At 35.1% G+C, this 22480-nt stretch overlaps 2 protein-coding genes across 15 annotated transcripts in view; one reads left to right on the top strand and one right to left on the bottom strand.

Moving 5' to 3' along the window:
• Positions 1–5892, top strand: part of Fam13b (family with sequence similarity 13 member B) — a 105948-nt gene extending 100056 nt beyond the window's left edge. For all 11 annotated transcript variants that reach the window (XM_078045636.1, XM_021727697.2, XM_021727696.3 and 8 more), the window contains 4 exons: positions 917–1000; positions 1091–1254; positions 1976–2077; positions 3681–5892. In XM_078045636.1, the coding sequence (XP_077901762.1) occupies positions 917–1000; positions 1091–1254; positions 1976–2077; positions 3681–3804 (474 nt within the window). In that variant the 3' untranslated portion in view covers positions 3805–5892. The remainder of the gene's footprint in view (positions 1–916; positions 1001–1090; positions 1255–1975; positions 2078–3680) is intronic.
• The window catches only part of Pkd2l2 (polycystin 2 like 2, transient receptor potential cation channel), a 36204-nt gene continuing 17611 nt past the window's right edge, over positions 3888–22480 (bottom strand). For 2 of the 4 annotated variants that reach the window (XM_005327240.5, XM_078045742.1), the window contains exons 8-14: positions 22149–22330; positions 15923–16043; positions 14267–14368; positions 12619–12683; positions 11282–11336; positions 7815–7927; positions 7328–7426 (exon numbers count right to left, since the gene is read on the bottom strand). In XM_005327240.5, coding sequence (XP_005327297.1) covers positions 7330–7426; positions 7815–7927; positions 11282–11336; positions 12619–12683; positions 14267–14368; positions 15923–16043; positions 22149–22330 — 735 coding nt within the window. In that variant the 3' untranslated portion in view covers positions 7328–7329. Of the gene's footprint in view, positions 3940–7327; positions 7427–7814; positions 7928–11281; positions 11337–12618; positions 12684–14266; positions 14369–15922; positions 16044–22148; positions 22331–22480 lie in introns of those variants that run through there. The other 2 variants (XM_078045732.1, XM_078045750.1) reach the window with 2 other exon arrangements.

Here is a 22480-nt window from a genome sequence, read left to right as displayed (position 1 = left end):
CTATTTGTTTTTTAATTTTTTTAATTTGTTCTAATTAGTTACACATGACAATGCATTTCAACACCTCATATATAAATGGAGTGTAACTTCTCATTCATCTGGTTGTACATGATGTAGAATTTCACAGGTCCTATAATCATACATGCACATACGGTAATAATTTCTGATTCATTCTACTATCATTCCTATCCCCATACCCCATTCCCTCCCTTCACTCCCCTGTCTAGTTCCAAATACCTCTATTCTCCCCCATTGTGAATTAGCATCCACATATCAGAGAAAACCTTTGGCCTTTGGTTCTTTGAAATTGGTTTATTTCACTTAGCATGATATTCTCCAGTTCCATCAATTTACCAGCAAATGCCATAATCTCATTCTTTAAGATGAGTAATATTCCATTGTGTATATATACCAGTGTCTTTATCCGTTCATCTGTTGAAGGGCACATGGTTGGTTCCATAGTTAGCTATTGTGAATTGCTATAAACTGATGTGGCTACGTCACTATAGTATGCTTGACAGCTATTTTTAAAAATAAAATTGCAACCAGTTAAAATATATGTGACACTTGTTTAGAATAGTAAAACACTATTGAATGAACTCTTTTAGACTTTTCTAAATATAATTATCACCCTTATGCATAAATAAAAAGGAAAATGCAAGCAAAAATTAAGAACCTCTAAAAGATTTTGAAAATAAAGTTTAATATTTGTACCATAATGAAGTGAAGCTTCACTAAATACTTTAAAACTGTATTATTGAGACTGGGGTTATGGCTTAGTGGTAGAGCGCCTGCCTGGCACGTGCAATGCACTGGGTTCGATCTCAGCACCACATAAAAATAAAAAAAATAAAAAAAGATATTGTGTCCATATACAACTAAAAAAAAAAAAAATCTGTATTACTGATTGTTATAGGGATCTCCCTCCACCAAGCGAAGGAGTCAGATGTTACAGCCAATCATAGAAGGAGAAACTGCACATTTTTTTGAAGAAATCAAGGTAATCCTTTAAAGAACTCATTCTTTAATTGATTTCCTAAAGGGAAAGTTGAAAGCCATAGCCTGTTTTTCTGTTTGGATATCTTTTTAGGAAGAAGAAGAAGATGGCGTTAGTTTATCCTCTGAGTTAAGTGATATCTTGAAAACAGCTGTACATGCACAGACTTCATTGGAAAATTCAGAATCTGATGTTGAAGAAAATCAAGAAAAATTGGCTCTGGATCTCCGTTTGTCAAGTACTCGTGCAGCTTCTATGTATGTAGTCTAGTTTGATTTTAGCCTATGTGTATAATATTGAATTTTTTGTAAAATAATTTGAGCACTTACAAGGGATTAATACAAGTGATTAATTAAGAATTAACCACAAGCTAGATACACCCTTTAAAAAGTGATTTATAAGTACATGTTGTCATTTCCATTTTCTTTTATTAAATATGGTGTGTTTTAGTGGGGCATGATGGCACACTCCTGTAATCTCAGTGACTTAAGAGGTTGAGGCAAGAGGAGCACAGGTTTGAGGCCAGCCTGGGCAAATTAGAAAGAAGACTCTCTTAAAATCATGAGGGCCGGGGTTATAGCCAGATGGTAAAGTGACCCCCCCCCACTGCCCAAAATAGTGTGTTTCAAAAAAAATTTAAAGTAAAATCTTATATTAGATATATATCAAAGCATGCAAACCATCTGAAGTTTTCCTTTAGTTTCTTCTTTATTCCCCAAGAAATGAGCACAGCAAAGTGAAGATGTTCTTAATCCTGAGTTCACATCACAATCAATTATTAAATTTTGTTTTTAAGTACTAATACTAAGGCCTTTCAGCTATTCTAATTTAATTGGTTTGGAGATGGAATAAGGCATTAGTATGCTCTAAAAACCTTCTAGCTGATTTTAATTTTTAGCCAGGGCTAGAACTACTGTTAAGGAACATAATGAATCACCTCTATGCCCTTTTAATGTTTTCTTTTCATTTCAATTTTAGGCCTGAATTACTGGAACAACTTTGGAAAGCCAGAGCTGAAAAAAAGAAACTCCGTAAAACATTACGGGAATTTGAAGAGGCATTTTATCAAAAAAATGGAAGGTTTGTCAAGTGTCATAATACTGTTATCTTTCTCTGTTAACTCACAAAATGTCCATATGTTAAAATAGTGGAATACATAGAATTATAGATAAATTTTGCTTATGAGATGTTAGCATTATTGAAAATTAAGTTGTATAACATTTTTCAATGCTATTATTAATTGCAAGGAAATTCAGAGCTGGAAGAAACAACATTAGATAAAATATTTCACTGTGCACAGTGGCATGTGCCAATAATCCCAGCAACTAAGGAGGCTGAAGCAGGAGGGTAAAATTCAAGGCCAGCTTCAGCAACTTAGCAAGACTTTGTGTCAAAATAAGAATTAGAAAGGGGAAAAAAAAAAAAGGTTCGGGATGTGGCTTAGTGGTTAAATGTCCCTGAGTTCCATCCCCAATACCGCCCCCCCCCCAAAAAAAAAGAAGATTAAAGAAAAAGAAAAATATTAGGGTTGTCCTCAGGAGTTTGGAGTCTGGGTTGAATTGCAATGGTGTGTGTGTAGTGCTGGAGATTAAACCTTTGCACTTGCTTGGGAAACACTACACCACAGAGCTATAGTGATTTTTGTCTTTTTTCTACATTCTTACCCTTTAGGAAATGGTTGTGAAATGAGATGTTTTTCTTTTTAATAAGAGTCCCCTAATAGGAATGGTATTCTCAACTAGTTTGGATTCTCAAAATTTTTATACTGATAACATTGTTTTCAGGCTACATGTTGGGTCATTCCAGGCTGCTAGTTTCTAAGATGTGGCAGGCATGTGCCTTTAATATGTATAGTTGATCGAGGGTTTTTTTGTTTTGTGTTTAGTTTTTCCAGGGGTGGGGGTAGGATTGGGGCTGAATGAAACTCAGGGTCTCGCATCCGCTAGGCAAGTGCTCTACCACTGAGTACATCTCCAGCCCTTTTTTAAATTTTTGAGACAGGATCTTACTAATTTGCCCAAACTGGCCTCAAACTTGTGATTCACCTGCCTCAGCCTCAGTTACAGGAGATCACCACCATGGCTGGCTCCTAGAGGAGTCTTTAAAAATGAGAAAAATATATTCAATTCAGAAATGCTTTTCCCAATAGTAGCTCCATTACAAATTCCAAAATTTGTTTAATTCTGGGAATTAAGATAATCATTATACCAACCTATACAAAAGACTAAGAAAATCTGAAGTGCAGGAATGCATTTTCCAGGTACCTTCTACTTCTCTATATTATCATCAGAAGAAAATTTTGCTTATAATTATGGTTGGGATGATACCACATTTTAGCTGATGATCAAACCGAATTGCATTGGCTCATAATATAAAGTTAGTAAACTGTGCCAACTAAATTTTTGTTTTGTTTTATTTTGTTTTAACTAAATATATGAAATGACTCTGGGTGATTTTCTAACACTAGACACAGACCTACCTGGCAGAGTTTAGTTGTCAATGTTTTGTGAAATGTTGATCATTGATAAAAGAATTATAGCATTATTTAATCTGTTAGAACAATCCATAAAAAATAGAAGTATTTTAGGAATGTTCTCTGGGAATGAGCAAATTAGTTCAATAACCCTTTTTCTTGCAGAGCAACTTTTTATTTGAATATATAATTAGTGATTTTCTTCCTTAGGAATGCCCAGAAGGAGGATCGTGTTCCAGTGCTTGAGGAATATAGGGAATACAAGAAAATCAAAGCAAAACTTAGGCTTCTTGAAGTTCTTATCAGCAAACAAGATTCTTCAAAATCCATATAAAATATGCTCCTTGAAAATTCACGTCATAAAGTCACTTGTATTCCTTGAAGCTGTCATCATGTGTACTTGGCTGGTACTTGAGTTCATTTTGTCAGGCACTCAGAGAATCTCATTTTGTACTTGATTGTGATGCCACTAAACAAATAATGCAAGGGTAAGTAGGCCCTCTCTAGGGAGTATGATATTCCATACTAACCACAGACTGTCCTCTCCACCTTTTGCAAACACGCAGCTTCTTTCATTGTTTTGTACTACAGATACATCCTGTTAGCAAAAGACTAGAATTTTATCCTTTCAACTTCAAGAACTTTGGAAATACAGAGTGTTTTTGTTATTACTAATTTTTTTTTTCATTACTGAAGAAAATTGAGAGGAAATCTTCACACTGAATTCTTCGGTTGCCTTTTTCTCACAGAATGACTGAAAGAAAAGCCTATACAAGTGCACATATGCAACTGTTGTTCTCCTAGAAAACCAAAATCAAACTGAAATTTTAAGTCCTACAGTGGAACACATTTCTGTTTAATTCCCAAAGTGACACCTCACAGGTAGTATGTTAGAAAATTTTATAATTCAGTGGTCACACAGCTCTTGGATGAAGATAACAGTGGGTAGACCAAAAAGTGACCTTGCTTAGAGAACACATACCACACATCACATGCTGCCTATGGGACTTAAGTTACTGTTGGTTCCTAAATTAGTGTTTATCAGCTGGTGATGATGTGATTTGTTTGAATGGGATTCTGTACTCTTACCCTCCCCACCCACCTCCAGATAATGTGAGAAAGTAGCCATGTCAGTATGTAGGAACTCTGATGGTGCTCAGATTTGTATGTTTAATCAAATGGGCCTAAATTGGCAAAATAATCATTATGCCTAAGTAAATCTGTTTTTAACAAGGGCTATACCACTGCATTTACCTTCAAGGGGCTATATTTTTTCTTTTCTTTTTTTTTTAATCAGCAAAATCCATAGGAAAAACATTCTCTAAAAATAGAAACCACCTTTTCCTCAATTACACGCTGTTTAAAGCAGCCGTTTACAAGATATGTGGTGGTATGCCCCTTGTCATATGCTCTTAGCATGTCTTATTTCTCTTGCTTTGCATGGCTAATCATTTTCATGGAATGGTGATATCATTTTTGTTAAAAAATATACAATAGCAGATTTGTGTCAGACTAATCTAAGTGTTAATTTTTTTTCCTGGTGCTTATTTGGATTGATGAGTATCTCATTTTGTGCCCATGTTTTGCATGCCTTGACTCATGCATGGTTTTCTTAACTAGCTTATATTAAAAATTTGTTTTATACAAAATTGGAATTTTACAGCATCCTTTAATAAGGTGAGGGAAGCATGAACCTCAAACTTCTAGCACTATCACATAGTAAGCACATGAAGTAGCTTGATAATAGTGTTTCTAGTATTTCACATTTCACTTGTGTGTGCAATGCCTTTTTTGGGAGGGAGGAAAAATCCAGTGGTAGTAAACATGTAGTTGAGGAATAAAGCACTAAATCCAGCCCTTTTTGTGTGTTTCCTTTTGATGAAACTAGATTATTCATAATGTATTCCTGGTAAAATTGAAATGCCAAAAGATGTATCACTTTTATTTGAATCCATTATGCAGTGTACATTTCAGTTAATTTCTTTAGGTTCCAGACAGGGGTCTAACATCTAATTTATGTGCACTGTATATTGTTTTTAATGAATGTTTTATTTTATATACCACATGCAAAAATGTCCATATGCACTATTTAAATGTTTTAAATAATATATTCCTTCTTTATAATGCTAAATCTATGTGAGTACCATATTATTTTTATAAGTCGGTGCCCTGACTGGTTTCATTTTAGAATTAACAGCTGCTTCATGATGTTGGTTATTGAGTAGAAATAGGTAAAAGTGGCATGGCAGCACTTACTTTGTGTGTCATGGTTGAGCAGCAGTAGGTGGTACAATTAGGCAATTCGTGATAGTTTTACTTTGGTACAAATAAACACTGTATAAGTATAATCAGTATAATTGCATTGCTGTGTCTGGCGCTTCATTGTATAAACTTTTGTAATAAAAGAACTTTAATGTTCTAAGTCATTGTAAATGTGTTTTTCCAGTAAGTGTTAAAAAAGAAAAAAGCTGAGATTTTAAATGTTTCCTTAATGTTCTCAGTCTTGTTACAATTACCTTACCCAGGGACCACATCAGGGAACACTAATTATAGGGAGTGTAAGGCAAGGAAAGGCCACTGATTGCTTTCCTTGGGAAATCTATGGAGAAGCTGCAGAATAGTGTATTGCAATGAATTATCCTAAAAAAGTAAAATTATTACATACCTTTTTGGCAGTGTAGGGGATAAACCCATAGCCTCATGCATAGTGACTCTCTTTAAGTTACATCCACATCGTTTTTTTGAGACAGGGTCTCTATAAGTTGCCCAAGCTTTCTTGAATTTGAAATCCTCCTGCCTCAGTCTCCAGAGTAGGACATACCTATCCCAGCTATTTAGGAGTCTGGACAGGAGGATTGCAGTTTTGAGGCTATCCTCAGCAATTTAGCAAGACCCTATCTCAAAACAAATACAAAAATGTCTGGGGATGTGGCTCAGCACCCTTGGGTTCATTCCCCAGTACTGCAAAATAAATAAAATTCCTTTATTCCCTGGGCATGATGGCATGTGCCTGTAGTACTAGCTACTTTGAGCCTAGACAACATAGAGCAACCCTATCTCAAAAACAAGGGAAAAAAATTAAAATCCCTTTATTCAGTTGAAGTTTTAAAATTCAAAGAACACTGATGTGTAAGATGGGTGCTATGGCTAAGTGACATAAGAGTTTCCCTCTATTTCATGTAATACCAGTCATACACAGTTTTCCAACCATAGAAACATGGCACTTCCAGCATCATTTACATTTCCCAAGCATGACTTCTTATGACCCCGATATAGGTGAATTTCCAGTTTGAAGATAGATACCAGTGAAATTTCCCAAAGTTTGTTCTTCTGTACTTAGGCTTATTCCTGGATACTTTAAATTCTGAAGAATGGAGAATTTTTTTCACTTGGGAGTAATATAATGTCTAAACCTTTATTAATATATCTGTGGCCCAACAAAGTCAGAACATAGTGATATGCTTGAAAGGGAAAAACTGTCTTTCTCCCTCTACTTATATTGACCCATGAACTACAAGCATTATTTTGCACTTTCTCTTCACATTTGTAGAATTGAGTAATAAACCTCATCATAAAAATTTTATGCATGAGCCAGGCAAGTTGTAATATATGGATTGTGTAGTGGGTCATATTTGGTAGCACTTAATTCCTGGAAATCATTTGATTATTATAAACAACCCTGAGGATAATTCAGTTTAGTGCTTTCAAAATGTGTCTGAAATTAGGGCAAGCTTAGGAAATAAACTTGCACAAAACCTGCAAAAGGGGTCCAGGGGGCATTCACACGTCTAGCAGAGTAAGTCTTGTCAGAAATAACCTTATAATCATAAGGTTATTTCACAGATTCTCACCTCTTATCTTATTTTTGTAGAGCTGAAAGCTTTCTCATCACTCGGTTTAGCTTTAAACTGATATAGTGTAATTCCTTCTCCAGCTCCACAGCATATAAAAAGAGTCTAAAAGATAATTAGAAGTTAGTGGAGAACGAGTCAGTAATACACTTGTGTTTAAAGACCACAGGTTATTAGAGTGAATTGCTCTGACAAGGAAGATAGTATGGTGAGCTAAAACATGCTTTATGTAGCTAATTGTGGCTCTGACATTCTAAACCTGCATGGAAAACAGTATCTGTCATACTTGTCAAATATAAATAGCAGTTTCTATCATTTTAGAGATGTAGGGATAAAAACAGTTTTAAGTAAATGGAGTCACATTCTTTGATTTTAAAATTGGGTAGAAAAATTTTCAAGAGATAAGTTCAAGCTTCAGAAAAATAATGTGACATATGTCCTGAATCCTCATGTCATGATGCCTGATAGTACCCTGGTTAAAACAAATGCTTACTCTTGAAATTCTTGTTGAGTGACAGGCTGGTAGTCATCTTCAATTTCTGTAGAATAATACTTCTTCTCAAGCCGCTCTTTCCATTTTTTCATTTTCTCTGCTCTTTGAATCTCCTGTCAATTTAGAGGACAAGTATAAGCCTGATTGGCTTTTTGCCCTGCCTGATGTTTAGGTCTGTGTATCAGCAAAGGCACTTAAGAGGACTTTGTATAAGAACTATTTAGCATTTTTAGGGAAGTTTGGGGGTTTTTGGTTTTGTTTACAAATTTTCCTCATTACATTGCCTTTCCCTTTTGCATCTTCATCTGAGTTGCTTCCTATTTTATCCTTGGTGTCAAACCTGAGATGTTCTCATTCTGTATGTTTGTTCTTTATTCCAGTTTTTTGCAGTGCTAGGGATTGAACCCAGGCCCTTGTGCATGGTAGGCAAGTGCTCTACCACTGAGCTACATGCCCAGCCCATGTACCTCTAAGTAATTACTGTGTTACTCAATCTGCATAAATCTATCCATGTATTCCCAAACAAGTACCTCATGCCAGAAAATTTGTGCTGCTGGAGCAAAAGTATTTTCATCTGTATAAAGATTAGTTCCATCCTAATAAATGATGGCTTGAAATAGTTATTTTATGGAATTGCAAATGTACACGTTAAATAGCCAGAAGAGTAGATTGGGCTATAAAGCTAATGTCTAGGAACTCAGAATTTTACCCTCTTAAACCTGCTCTCTGTTGCTTGGGTCTTAGGCTTTGCATCCCTCATTCTCCAAACTCTTGCTAACTGGATTTCTGTTAAGATTCTGCCATTATTTAGGGAATGTAGAGGAGAAGGGTCTTTCTGGGATTTTTTGTTTCTAGTAGTACTTCTTATGCAATTTCCAGCAGCAATGTTAGCTCAAGGCTGCAGCATCTAGCATCTTTTGGCATACCCAGAATTCGCCTCATCACATTCCTTCAGAAGTAATCAGCAACAGCATCTTTAAAAAGAATGTTCACATTTTCCCTTATCTTGATTTTGAACATGTACATTAATTTCTGGGCATTATTTACTCTTGTTACCATTGTAATTTTTAATAAACTGATGTCTGCATACATGACATGATAGTATTTATATAAATTATTTCTTCAACTATTTTATTGAATGTTCTTTTTATTTTAATTTTCAGATCATCATATCTAGAAATCATATCTCAAATAGAGGCAGTTTTACCTCTTTTAGATTCTTAAACCTTTAATGCATTTCTCTTACCTAATTGTTTTGATTGACCCCTTTCAATACATCAATATCTTGTCCTCAACATTTGGGTACTCAGTTGTACTTGTTTCTGCTAGGGTATTATTTCTTCTCGGCTTCTCATTGGACAGAGATAGTAGCAGGGAGATATCTATTCCTTAATGTGCTTGCCTCACATGCACAAGGCCTATTAAGGAATTCCAGCAACTTAGGAACCTGAGGCAGGAGGATCTCAAATTTAAGGCCAGCCTGGTAACTTAGACCCTGTCTTAAAAAATAAAATGAGGGGCTGGGGATGTAGCTAAGTAGTAAAGTATTCCTCCGGTTCAATCCCCAGTACTTTCATTTTGTTAATTTCTCTTCAAGATTGAGGTTGAAACTTATTAAATACCCAGCAAATATGGAAAATGATCATGTAATTTTCCTTTTAATATAATTATGTTGATTACCCAATTTTGAACCATTCTTTCATAGAATAAGCCTTATATGAATTATGATATTTGTGTGCTTTTTTTGTTTTATTTTTGGTTCACTGGGGATTGAACTCAGGGCCTTGTGCATTTTAAGCAAATGTTCTACCCTTGAGCTATATTGTGTGCTATTAGATTCTATTTGCTTATATTTTACTTAAGACTTTTGCTTCAAGAATTGTGAGATTAGATTTTTTGTCTTTGTGGTACAATATATAATTATTGTAAAAGAATAATGTAGAACTTTCCCCTTTTGCTCTGAGGGGCTTAAATAGCTCAAAATTGTTTCTTAAGCAGAGTGCAGTGGCGGGCACATGCCTGTAATCCCAGTGGCTGAGGCGGCTGAGTCAGGAGGATCAAGGATTTGAAGCCAGCCTCAGCAACTCATTGAGGCCCTAAGCAACTCAGCAAGACCCTGTCTCTACATAAAATACAAAATAGGGCTGGGGATGTGGCTCAGTGGTTGTGTACCCCTGAGTTCAATCCCTGGTACTCCCCCACAATTCCTCACAGTTTTTTTTTTTTTTAACTTAAAAGCTACAAGAACAATTCAAATATGTTTTTTTCCCCTGAAGTCTTTAGGGGTAAGACATGAATGTTTTATTCCTGAATACTTCAGTATGTATCCTAATACAACAATCAGAATCAGAAAATTAATATTGATTATATTAATATTATTATAATCCTCACTGTCCCATTCAAGTTTACCAGTCAATGGTCCCAATGATGTTCTTATGGGAAAAGGATCCAGTTCAGAATTATGCATTGTATTTTTACTTGTCATTTTAATCTTATTTACTGTGGAATAGTTCCACATGTTTACAATGTGACCCTGATACTTTTAAAGAATACAGGTCATTTATTTTGTGGAATGTCCTTCAGTTTAGGATTGTGTGACATTTCATTATGATTAGATACTGGGATGTTGATTTAATGGCATCCCATCAGGTGGCATGATGTAAATTTGTTCCAGTACTGATGATGTTGCTTTGTGATTGTTGAAGATGCTCTGGGGCTGGGGATATAGCTAAGTGGAGTGCTTGCCTCACATACACAAGGCCCAGGGTTCAATCCTCAGCACCACCAAAAAAGATGGTATTGGTTAGACTTCATCCTAATATTACTGCTTGTCTTGTGTGCTTTTAATAGGTCTCTGTTCTTTGAACAGTTTTACTTTCTGGATCAACAAAATATTCCAGGCTCATTTGTACTTTCCAGGCTACAATAAGTAGGGTCTCCAAGGAGTCCTGCCTCCTGTTAGCAGAGAATGGTATTTGGAAACTAAGATTTGGGTACTCAGTTGTACTTGTTTCTGCTAGGGTATTATTTCTTCTCAGCTTCTCAGTGGACTGATAGTAGCAGGGAGATATCCATTCCTTAAACTCCACATATATATTCCTTAAATTTAATATTTATTGAATATATATATATATGCTATAATTTTTGAAATATTAGAATCATTGGAATAAGTCATCACATTAATAGGAGAGAAATATAATCACTTTATGTACTCTAAATAAATAATGCTACAGTGAGTGTACACCTGGGGACCAGGGGATCTGGCTGAGAGTACTAGGAGAGAGGAAGCACCTGGGATCCAAATGGTATGTCTTAAGTAAGAAAGGATCTCAATTCTGGGAGATATATTTAGAGGTAACTACTACTTTTCTGAATAAAGAAAATCATTACAGTTCCTAACCAGAACTTTTTTGTAAGCAGATTTCTAATAAAGCTACCACTTATTTATGAAAAAATTTAAACCTTACATTTTCATCAAAGCCTTGTCTTCTGGCTTCTTCAGCCAATTCTCCACTGCTTTTGCTATGAGAAATATAAAATAAAAATCAGAGGCATACAAAAGTAAAAAGGGAAGTGATACCATGAAATACATTCTGATGGATAGTAAGGATATGAATTGTATTTTTGTTTTTTATGATAATAAATCCTAATTTTTTGGAAAATGTGATCATTAAGAGTTTCACATCTTTTGCTGTTTTTTTGAAGAAAGTTTACTTTTTTTGCCAGAGGTCTGGGTTTGTGAAGCATTTTGACACACATCATGGAATAAATGTGTGTAAAATTAAAAAATAAATTAAGTATGAGTATTATCTGCAAGTGTTGTGTGTAAAATATTTTCATTTTAGATAGCTAAATATGTTTTCTATCGTTATAGGACTCTCCCAACTTCCTTTAAAGTTTTTTCTCAGGCTAGGGAGTTCAGTAGTAGAGCAGTTGCCTATGGTACACAAGGCTGTGGTTCAATCCCCAGTACCACCACCCCCCCAAAAAAGCAAGAAACCTTTATCTGAGTAGTGCATTATATTAAATTTGTTTAGTGATACCAGGCATTGAACCCAGGGCCTCATGCATGCCACTGAGCAACATGCCAGGACTACTACATTAATTATATTTTATTTTTTGTGGTACTGAGAATTGAACCCAGGGCATTTTACCACTGAGTTACATCCCTTGTTTTTGTTTTTTTGTTCTGTTTTGTTTTTTTGAGACAGGGTCTCAGTAAGTTGCTGAGGCTTGCATTCCCCTGGCCTCAGCCTTCCGAGTCACTGGATTATAGTATGTGCCACAGCATCTAGTTATGTTAATTTTAAATTAGCTTAAGAGTTTCATGACATTCTCAGAAATTAGGAGGCACTACTGAATGTAATGACAATATATTTAGAATCACTACATTGGATGGTGGTAATTTTGAAATCAAAACCTTAACTCTCATTTTTTAAGTTTCTCCTATAATACAGATGGTTTCTGACTTAACCATGGGTCAATTTATTATTTTTCGACTTTATGATGATGTAAAAGTGATATACATTCAGTAGAAACTTTAAATTTTGATCATTTCTTCAGCTGAAATGCTAAGTACTCTTACTATGTTGGGTAGTGACAGTAAGCTGTATCTCCCAGTCACAAAGGAAGACAGCTGAGTCTAAAGTATGCTATGTTGCCAGTGTTTTTTTGGATCCAGGTATACAATAAACACTTAACTATAAAAACAGCTTTGTGTTAGATGATTTTGCCCAATTGTAGGCTCCTAGATTCAATCCCTGGTACAAAATAAATAAATAAAATTTAAGAAAAGTCATCTTACATATTTACGTCTTCATCTTTTTGAGCTTTCTTCAGTTTGAGTTTCTCAAGTGCATTAAAACAACCCTGTACATAATTAAAAATAGTTTAAAACTTCACCAAAAATATAGCCTGTATTAGTAATGTTTAACCAAAGTAAGTTAAATATGAAATATTTATCTCTAGGGATTGCTGTCCTAAAGAAATGTCATGATTATCCTTTCACGTTGCTATAATCTTTGGTTTTTACCTTTGTGAAAAAGCAAAAGGGGTTAATTCTCATGAGGGCATCACACTTGAAAAAAAAATAAGGATGTTAACACTTTTAATATTTGCACCAACATCATACTCCAGATAAAGGATGAAAAGTAATCCACAGTTAAGCTCTTTGCAAGGGCTTCAGTCATCTTAATAGTTTTCTTTTACAGATAAGTTCTTGGAAGAAGTTCTTAAGCCCCACTAACCCCATAACTACTAGGACTTTTTCTCTGTGAAGTGCTATGCTTAGACCCATGGGGTATGTAGAGATGTCTAAAGAAAAGGCAGATTCCACTTCATCAAGAATAGAATGTTGGCAAGAAAGCCAGGAGCTATGAGAATATTTCAACATGAACAGAGGACATGAAAGCACAGTGCTCAAATTACCTGGGAAATAGGTGATGTAAAAAGGGCTTAAATAACTGTAGCTAATGAAGATGGATTGTGACTGTGAGGCTTGACAAGGGCTTGGAGTATTGAGTAAAGACTTTGGATCTATTTTGAAAGGTCCAGGGAAACTGATAGAATCAGAGTAAGAATTGCATGGGAAGAAAGCTAGAACAGTTATGAAGAGCTGCCATAGGGAAGGTTGGTGAAACCTACAGAAAGCCATATAATCTAGTGGTGGCAGTGAGAATTCCAAAAGATTCTTGAATTCCACAAAGACTAGTAAGATCTGCAGGGAGAAAATACACATGGGCCATATCAAGAGACTATGAAAGGGAAGGAAATAAGTCTTGAGCCAGGAGTGACTGAGAATAATATTACAATTAATGGAAACAGGAAAGTGAAGAAGACAGGGTACACGAAATTCTCAGTTTATATTGTGTAGAAATTTGCCAGTATCTAAATTGAAAACTTTTGAGAGGGAAGAAATAAAATAATATTAAGTAATCCTATTTACTATTTGATATATGGAGCTCTGAAATAATTTCAGCTACATTTTTAAAATTTTTTGTTTTAATTAGTTACACATGACAGTACAATGACCTTAACATATCATACATTTGAATCAGATGGGATATAATTTCTCATTTTTCTGAGTGTACATGTTGCAAAATCATATTGGTCATGCAGTCACATATATACACACAGTAATAATAATGTCTATTTCATTCTACTGTCCTTCCTAACCTCCCATCTCCTCTCCTCCCCTCCCATCACTTCTCTCTACCTAATCTAAGGTAACACTGTTCTTTTATTTTTTCCCTCACATCTTCATACATGTATTTTAAGCCAGAGAGAATACTTCACCCCCCTACTAAAGTAGGGCAAATATGAGTAACACTGGGTCAAAAAACAAAACTCCAGGAAGAAAGACCACTAACAGTTGGGGGTTTAAGTGTTTTTTGACCCAAGAGCTAGGAATACAGTTTGCTTTAGAATTATAGTTAGAAAAGAATTTGACATACCTTTTTAATCACGTTACCAAGTTCAAAATCTGGTCTTCTGCCTATTGAATAATCAGCTTTCACTTCAGAATAGGTGTCATTAATTATTGCCAAGAACATGTTCTAGGGAGAAATATTCACACAATTATTTCAATAGATACTTTTGCTGTTGTTGCTGTACTGGGTATTGAACCCAGGGGCACTCTATCTCTGAGCTACATTCCCAGCCCTTTTTATTTTTTAACATACACAGTTTCTCTAGTTGCTGAGGTTGGCCTTGAACTTGCACTCCTCTACCTCAGCTTCTCAAGTTACTGGGATATGCATATGCCACCTTGCTAGGCTAAAACTTAGTTTAAATGTTAGTGATTTTAAAGCAGATGTAGTAGCACGTGCCTGCCGTCCTGGCTATCTGGGAGGCTGATGTAGAAGAATTGCTTAAGCCCAGAAGTTCAAGACCAGCCTGAGCAAAACAGTGAGATTTTGTCTCAAAAAAAAAAAAAAAGTGACTTTAAAAAGTGTCATGTCATGGAATTTGGGGGTGGGGATGGCTCAAGGGTAGAGTGCTCAGTTAGTAGTCTGAGGCCCTGGGTTCGATCCTCAGCACCATATAAAAAATAGATAAAATAAAGGTATTTTACAACTAAAAAATATTTTTTTTAAAAAATACTGGAATTTGTAAAATTAGATTCAAATGTAAAATTAGATTCAAGTTTTAAATTAACCCATTTGGGGTTGGGAATGTGGCTTAGTGATAGAATACTTGCCTGAGATCCTGGGTTCAATCACCAGCATTGCCAAACCAAAAAGTAACCCATATACTCAATAATAAGTGGCTATGCAGAGTACAATGGAACACATATAGCCTGTGGATACAGGCAAATATGATAATGAGAAAGATAGTGTAAAAATAGTGTCTGACCTGGTTACTAATGTTATAATTTATCAATATTACATATCAGAAAAAAATTAGAATAATTATATGTTCATGAGGGATTTGTTGTTTTTTAAGTACTATGAAGTTGCTTAAATTTCCCATCTGACTGCAACTACTAATGACCAGATAACACAATAATATTGTCACCCCTAGTCCAGCTTTCCACCTTTAACTCTGTCACCCTGAGGACTCTTGAATATCACTGGGGAATAACTTCTATGCATGACAAAAAGTATTTTCATGGAAGACATTAACAGTGCCTTGACTGGGAGGCAAGTTTCCTTTAATAGGAAACTCAAAGAGACTTGTTCTTAGTATGTCTGAGAGGCCCGTCTTAGTGACTCCTAGAAAATCACAAAGGGGTGAGTTTTTAGCCATAAGGGCTGTAAGCCATTGAAATATGGGAATGGCTGAATTCCCTGCCTGAAAAGACACAGGACTTTCACATTTTGTTAAAGGATTTCACATGTGTTTAAAGCACATTCCTTGCTAAAATAAGCACCTATTATGATCCCATTTCCCATTAACAACTTGAAAATATTAGTATTCACTAGTCTACAAAAATGGATTATTAGGAATAATAATAATATTATAATATTATTATATTATCCATGCCATTAATAAATTTCAGTGTTCTTAACAGGTAGGCAGTAATACTACAATTTCTTTTAAATGAGTAATTCCATTTTTTAAAAAATGTAGGGAAAAAGGCAGAGGAGAAAATATATAGTTATTCTTACCAGCAGGACGAAGAACACAAAAAAGATAAAAGTGATGAAGTAAATGGGTCCCAAGATCCAGTTGGCTTGCTGAATACCAGCAAAATTAAAATCTCCAAGAACAATTCGAAATTGTGTAAATCTTTGGTAAGAAGAAAGAAGAACATTAGAAAATATTACCTCCTTTTCTATACATACATGACAACTGTTGGGAGTTGTCTTTAGGAAAGTAGCTGCATATACCCTCTGGTTTTAATTATTACTGCAGAGTTCTATAAAATGATGTGGAAAAGTCCCCTTAAGGCAAGACTTGAGTCACCTACCTCAATTGCTGAACAGGTAGTTTAGGAAATGATAGGTTTCAATTTGTTTAACCAATGTGAATTCAGTGTTCACTTACAACATTTGAATCTTGAGATAACTATTTACAAATGGTTTTGGCAGTGACTTCCTTGACCATTTCTGTGCCCTTCTAGAAGTGAATACTTTTAGTTTACCAATGATTTTCAACCCAAGAGCCCTAATGTCAACGGTGTGTTTAATTTTTGTCTTAACTCGACTTTTCCAACAATTTGTCTCTTGGTAGTTTCAAAGTGCTGGTAATGGTCCTCAACATGGTCCTGAGGTTTATTTTATCCTTACTCTAAGAACTCAGTTTCAATGTTAAATACCATTTAAAATATTACAGACCTTCATTTTTCTCATTTTAAAGATGAAAATTAAGAAATTGAAGGGCTGAGAAAATGGGTCAGTGGTAGAACACTTACCTAGCATCAGGGATATATACTTGCCTATACATCAGGAATATAATTTATAAATTGTGTGTTTCTTTAAGGGTTAATCCTGAAAGCAAGGGTTTGGTTTGGTTTGGTACTGGGGATTTTAAAGTCAGGGGCACTTAACCACTGAGCCCCACATCCCCAGCCCTTTTTTGTATTTTATTTAGAGACAGGATCTCACTGAATTGCTTAGGGCTTCACTAAGAGTTGCTGAGGCTGGCATTGAAATTGTGATCCTCCTGCCTCAGCCTCCCAAGCCACTGGGATTACTGGCAGGCACCACCATGCCCAGCCAGGAAGCAATTTTTAATAGTATGTTAAAACTCTTCATGATTATTCAGTTGGTCAAAAGGGAGGCAGTCTCTCTTTTTGCTTTTGCCAATCACATAAAAGGAAACAAGGCTATCTACAATAAAGAAAGAAAACACATTGAAATAAATGGGCTAATTGGAGTCCTAGGACTCAAACATCTGAATTTCCTCCCTAGTACCTAGGTAAGACCTGACCAAACCCCTTAATACTGGTTTGTAATGTTCTACATAAGGTAGAGAAAATGCTGAAATGAAAGAAGACTAAATAGTTTTTCCTTTCTGGCATAGGAGAATAAGAAAATTGTTTTAGTGTTTCTAATGTCATTTTTAAAAATCTTCTAATTAAAGGCATCATTTCTCATTCTTTTTTCCTTTCCAGAAACTAGCTCAATAACTAAAGCTCCATTCAGCCCTTTTCTAACAGGAAAGTGTTTAGATACCTCTGTTCTGTAGAAAATGATGAGAATAAAAACCTAAGCAAGGCTGGGGATGCGGCTCAAGCAGTAGCACGCTCGCCTGGCATGCGTGCGGCCCGGGTTCGATCCTCAGCACCACATACAAACAAAGATGTTGTGTCTGCTGAAAACTAAAAAATAAATATTAAAATTCTCTCTCTCTCTCTCTCTCTCTCTCTCTCTCTCTCTCTCTCTCTCTCTCTCTCTCTCTCTCTCTCTCAAAAAAAAAAAAAAAAAAAAAACCTAAGCAATCTACCCAATGGTTATAATCACATAGGAACTGGAGTCTCCAGACACAAAAGGAGTACTTGCCCCTTTTCTCCTATTAATTTGGAGCTTATACATTTTTTCTGTTCCCTCTCCTTCCAAGCTAAAAGAAACAAATGTTGCCTCAGCAGAGAGGGTTAATTGAGTGAAAATACTACTTTGTAACTTCTTGACACCCTTCCTAACTTTCCAGAGTTCTTCCTTATTGAATTAAAATAACTACCAGATTGTTCAGTAATAGTGTGCCATTTGTCATTAATGTGACCTTTCAGTTTCACTTAGAAGCATTGATTTGGTAGTAGCTATTTCTAAGCATTCTCCAAATATTCTCTTTATTCTACTTTCTGCGCTCTTTAGTGACTCAGATTCAATGTAAATGACTTTCTCGTTCTATTCCTTATATTGCATACCCTCTTTCAATATTTTGTCTTTCAATAATACACTTTTGGTCATTTGTTCTGATCTGTGTTCTGCTTTTATCATCCCTCTGTGTTTTATTTGCTGTCACCTTATCAATGGAGCTTTTAATCTCAGCTACTGTGGTTTTCAGTTCTAAAATTCTACTTTTGGTATTTTTCCAAATATGTCACTTTTTATATTGTCTCCTTTTCTGAAGACATTTTTTGACTTGTGTTCTTTCAAAACATAAGTATTGTTTAATAAGTATTTCAATTTCTAAAGTCTTTGAAGTTTGTGTTGTCTGTTATATCTGCTTGTCTTGATGATGATTTTTCTTCTCCCTTATGTACCAAGTTATCTCTAATTGTGAGAAGCACATTATATATGAAAAAAATTACTTGTAGAAGTAATTTGTGGGTTGGGGTTATGGCTCAGTGGTAGAACGCTTGCCTAGCATGCATGAGGCACTGGGTTCATGCAGCACATAAAAATAAAATAAAGGTATTGTGTCCACCTACAACTAAAATATATATTTAAAAAAGAAAAGAAATAATTTGTGACCTAAGAGGAAGGTAACTTTCTCCAAAGAGGCTTTCTGTGTCAGCCAAGTAGATGGAAACATTCTAGCTTGGGACCATCTTAAGTTCAGGACCATGATACCTAGGTGAATGAACCCAAGCTTCAAGTCTCTATCATGGATTTACCTTTAATTTGAAATTACAGTGACTCAAGCTTCCTAGTTGATGTGTGGAAAGATGATCAGACAGACCTTCCCTAAACACACACATGTTGTTCAGACTCTGGGCTTTGCTTTCTGTCTTTTCCTGAGAGTTGGCCAGAAACACATTTATTTCGTCAGCTATTTCTTCTAGATCAGCAAAAAAAAAATGCCTTCAGGGAAGGATTCTGGGAAGATGGTGGAGATGGAAGTGCCCAGAATCTGTCCCCCACTCCACACACACCTAAATAAAAATTGTACTGGAAAAATCTGTCTAATGTAATTATTTTGAAAATCTGGAGAAGTCCTGCAACTTTCATAATAAGACTTGAACAGTAAATTGTGGTTAATATTTGTTTTGTTTCAGTTCAGCTCAGCAGTAGCTATGCATCCCCCAACCCAGTCTCAAGCTGGTATCCATGCACATGTTTCTGGAGCAGCTTTGTATGCAGCTTGCAAAGGACGGGATGGGGAGTAAAGACCATGTCCTCCAAATATTAGGGCTTATGTTCCAATTGTTTGGTGCTAATCGAAAAGATGCAGATACAGAGGTGGGGAACCATTGTTGCCACCTACTCCGCATTGCTTCTAGTATCTTTTCTGACTAAAACCTCCTTGGAATTTTAAGGGCTTACATCTTCTCCCTCCCACACTGTATTTTTCTTTTTTCCCTTTGGGGAACAGGCATTAAAGATTAGAACACCCAAAAGCAATTGCAAATATAGAAGTTATAAAGTCAATGTGCAATACAGAGAAAGACACAGGCTCAGAGAAAACTAAGAAGATCTTATGTTTATAACTCAAGCTGATACCCAGCATGGAAATAGATAATAGCAGCTAAAAAAAAAAAAAATACCAAAAAGAAAAAAATTCTAGACCTGAAAAATACAAAAACTAAAATGAAAATTTCACTAGAGGCATTCAAAGGCAGATTTGTTTTGCAGAAGAAAGAATCAGTGAACTTGAAGGTAGGATGATTGAGGTTATTGAGTCTGAGAAATAGGAAAAAGATTGAAGAAAGATGAAAAACAGATCCTTGGGGACCGGTGGGACATCATCAAGCAAGCTTGTCATATACATTGTGTGAATTCCAGAAGGAGAATAGAAAGGAACAGAAAAATTATTTGAATAAATAATGGAAGAGTTTGGTGAAAGATAAGAATATCTTCTTATCTCAGGGAACTCAAAGAGCTGAGCACAGTGGCACACACCTGTGATCACAGCAGGAAGCTGAGGTGGGAAAATCACAGGTTCAATGCCAGCCTCAGCAACTTAGGCTCTAGGCAAAATAAAAAGGGCTAGAGAAATAGCTCAGTAGTAAAGCACCCCTGAGTTTAATCCCCAATGCTCAAAAAAAGAAGAAAAGGAAAAAAGAGATAAATTCAAAAAAGATGCCCACAACAAAATATACTGTCAAACTATCAAAAGGCAAAGACAATCTGGATAGCAGTGACAAAAGCAACATCAAATACTGGGAATTCTCAGTAAAAATATCAGCATATTTCTCATCAGAAACACAGTGGAGTGGTATGTTCAAAGTTCTAAAAGGAAAAACAAAATAAACTGAACAAGAATCCTGAATCTGGCAAAACTGTCCTTCAAAAGTGAGAAAGAAATTAAGTAATTTCTAGATAAGTAAAAGCTTAGGGAGCACATTACCACTAGACCTGTCTTACAAATCTGAAAGGGAGTCCTACAGGTTGAAATGAAAGCACACTAAACAGTAACTTAAAGGCATATGAAGGAGTATAGATCTCAGTAGAGGATAAATACATGGGTAATTATAAAAGTTATTGTTGGCCAGGAGCGGTAGCACACCCCTGTAATACCAGCAGCTTGGGAGGCTGAGGCAGGAGGATCATGGGTTCAAAGCCAGCCTCAGCAAAAATGAGGCACTAAGCAACTCAGTGAGACCCTGTCTCTAAATAAAATACAAAATAGGGCTGGGCCTAGTGGCTGAGTGCCCCTAAGTTAAATCCCCGGTACCAAAAAAAAAAAAAAAAAAAAACAATTGTAGCAACAGTTTTTAATTACATTTTTTAGTTTTCTACATAATTTAAAACTTTTCAAATTATAGGTCATTTAAAGTTGAAAGGGCTTTGAGGAGTAGTTATTCCAGTTCCTTCATTTTACAGATAAGGAAATTGAAGTCTAGAAAATATAAGTACCTAATGGCAGAACTGGAAACTAGAATTATATTCTCTTGGTTTGTAGTAAATTATTTTCATTGCTAATTTGGTAAAAGGTTAATTCAGAAAAATGTTATAAAATTTATACATTTTTACTTCAGTTATTTACATGTGGCTTGAAAAAAAGGCAACCTCAGACATTTCTTTAGTTTCTCAAAAATTTAGTGAAAGGTCATAGACAATTAATTAATTAAAACAAACAAACTTATTGCAGTATTTTTTAGAGCCAAAAGTAAATATACACTGCAAATATCCAAACTGTTGACACAAAATTTCCCAAACTTCCTTAAATATAAAGCCATTTCTCCCAATTTTGATCTAGAATTCCAACAGAACAAATTTTAAGAATTGATTAACATATTTTTTTTCATACAGATTGTAGTTGCTTTGTTTACTCAAAGTAAACCTATGAAAATATTTTGTTCTTAATGAAAAGGTTGAATGCTTTGCTAGAGATTGTATCTAGTCACTTTTATAAACTTGTTGCCTATTTTTTACTGCTTTATGCACATAAAGCTATTTTTAAAATACATATTTGGCAGATCAACATAGGACAATCAAGTCAATATCAATTTTTTTTAATATTTTTTTTTTTAGTTGTAGTTGGACACAATACCTTCATTTTTTTTTTTTTTTTTTTAATGTGCTGCTGGGGATCGAACTCAGTGCCCTGCACAAGCTAGGTGAGAGAGCTCTACTGCTGAGCCACAACCCAAACCCCTCAAGTCAATTGATCAATTAATCAATTTAAATTAAATCAATTTAAATTAATCAATTTAAAGATTAAGATGGAGCCCTTTAATGAAAAACCACTTAAGATTTCTTTTGCTCAAAGAATAAATACTAGAGACCTGGAAGCCATTTTCCATTATCTTAGGTAAAATTTTCATTTCCAGTGAAGAATTAAGAATTATTTTTTCTAACTTGACTTCATAATACTTAAAAATGGATATCACCATCCATTGGGTCCTTCAATCCCAAACCTTACTTTGAATATGGCAGTTAGTCTTCAATGAAAGTATTGAACCAAATTTAAATTAATAATTAAGTCTTATATTACCAATAATCATGGGCCTTGCCATGATTTGGGGTTACATATACAGAAAATATAATTACACTAAGAGCTTACATGGAATTTTGAAAAGTGGAAAAGTCGTCAACCTGTGATCCAAAAACAAGAAATCCTAACTGGGCGTAAGCAAAGAATATTATAAAAAACATGATGGCAAATCCTACTATGTCTTTGATACAGCGAGACAAAGTTGATGACAGCTGAGACATTGTCTTATTAAAGCTTATGAATTTGAATATCTGAAAAAGAACAAATTTAATTGAAGTTGTAGAATATCAAATTTATTAATTACTTAAATTAATTTGAGAACTGTGCTTCAAATTAAATGGGAAACTTAATGATAATCAAGGGTGTTTGAGGATTTCCAGCCAACATGGAAGTCCACACTA

This window comes from Ictidomys tridecemlineatus, chromosome 1 (assembly GCF_052094955.1).
Source record: "Ictidomys tridecemlineatus isolate mIctTri1 chromosome 1, mIctTri1.hap1, whole genome shotgun sequence".
Lineage (NCBI taxonomy): Eukaryota > Metazoa > Chordata > Mammalia > Rodentia > Sciuridae > Ictidomys > Ictidomys tridecemlineatus.
The sequence above is the reverse complement of the archived record's forward strand: the minus strand, read 5'-3'. Positions and strand labels throughout refer to the sequence as shown.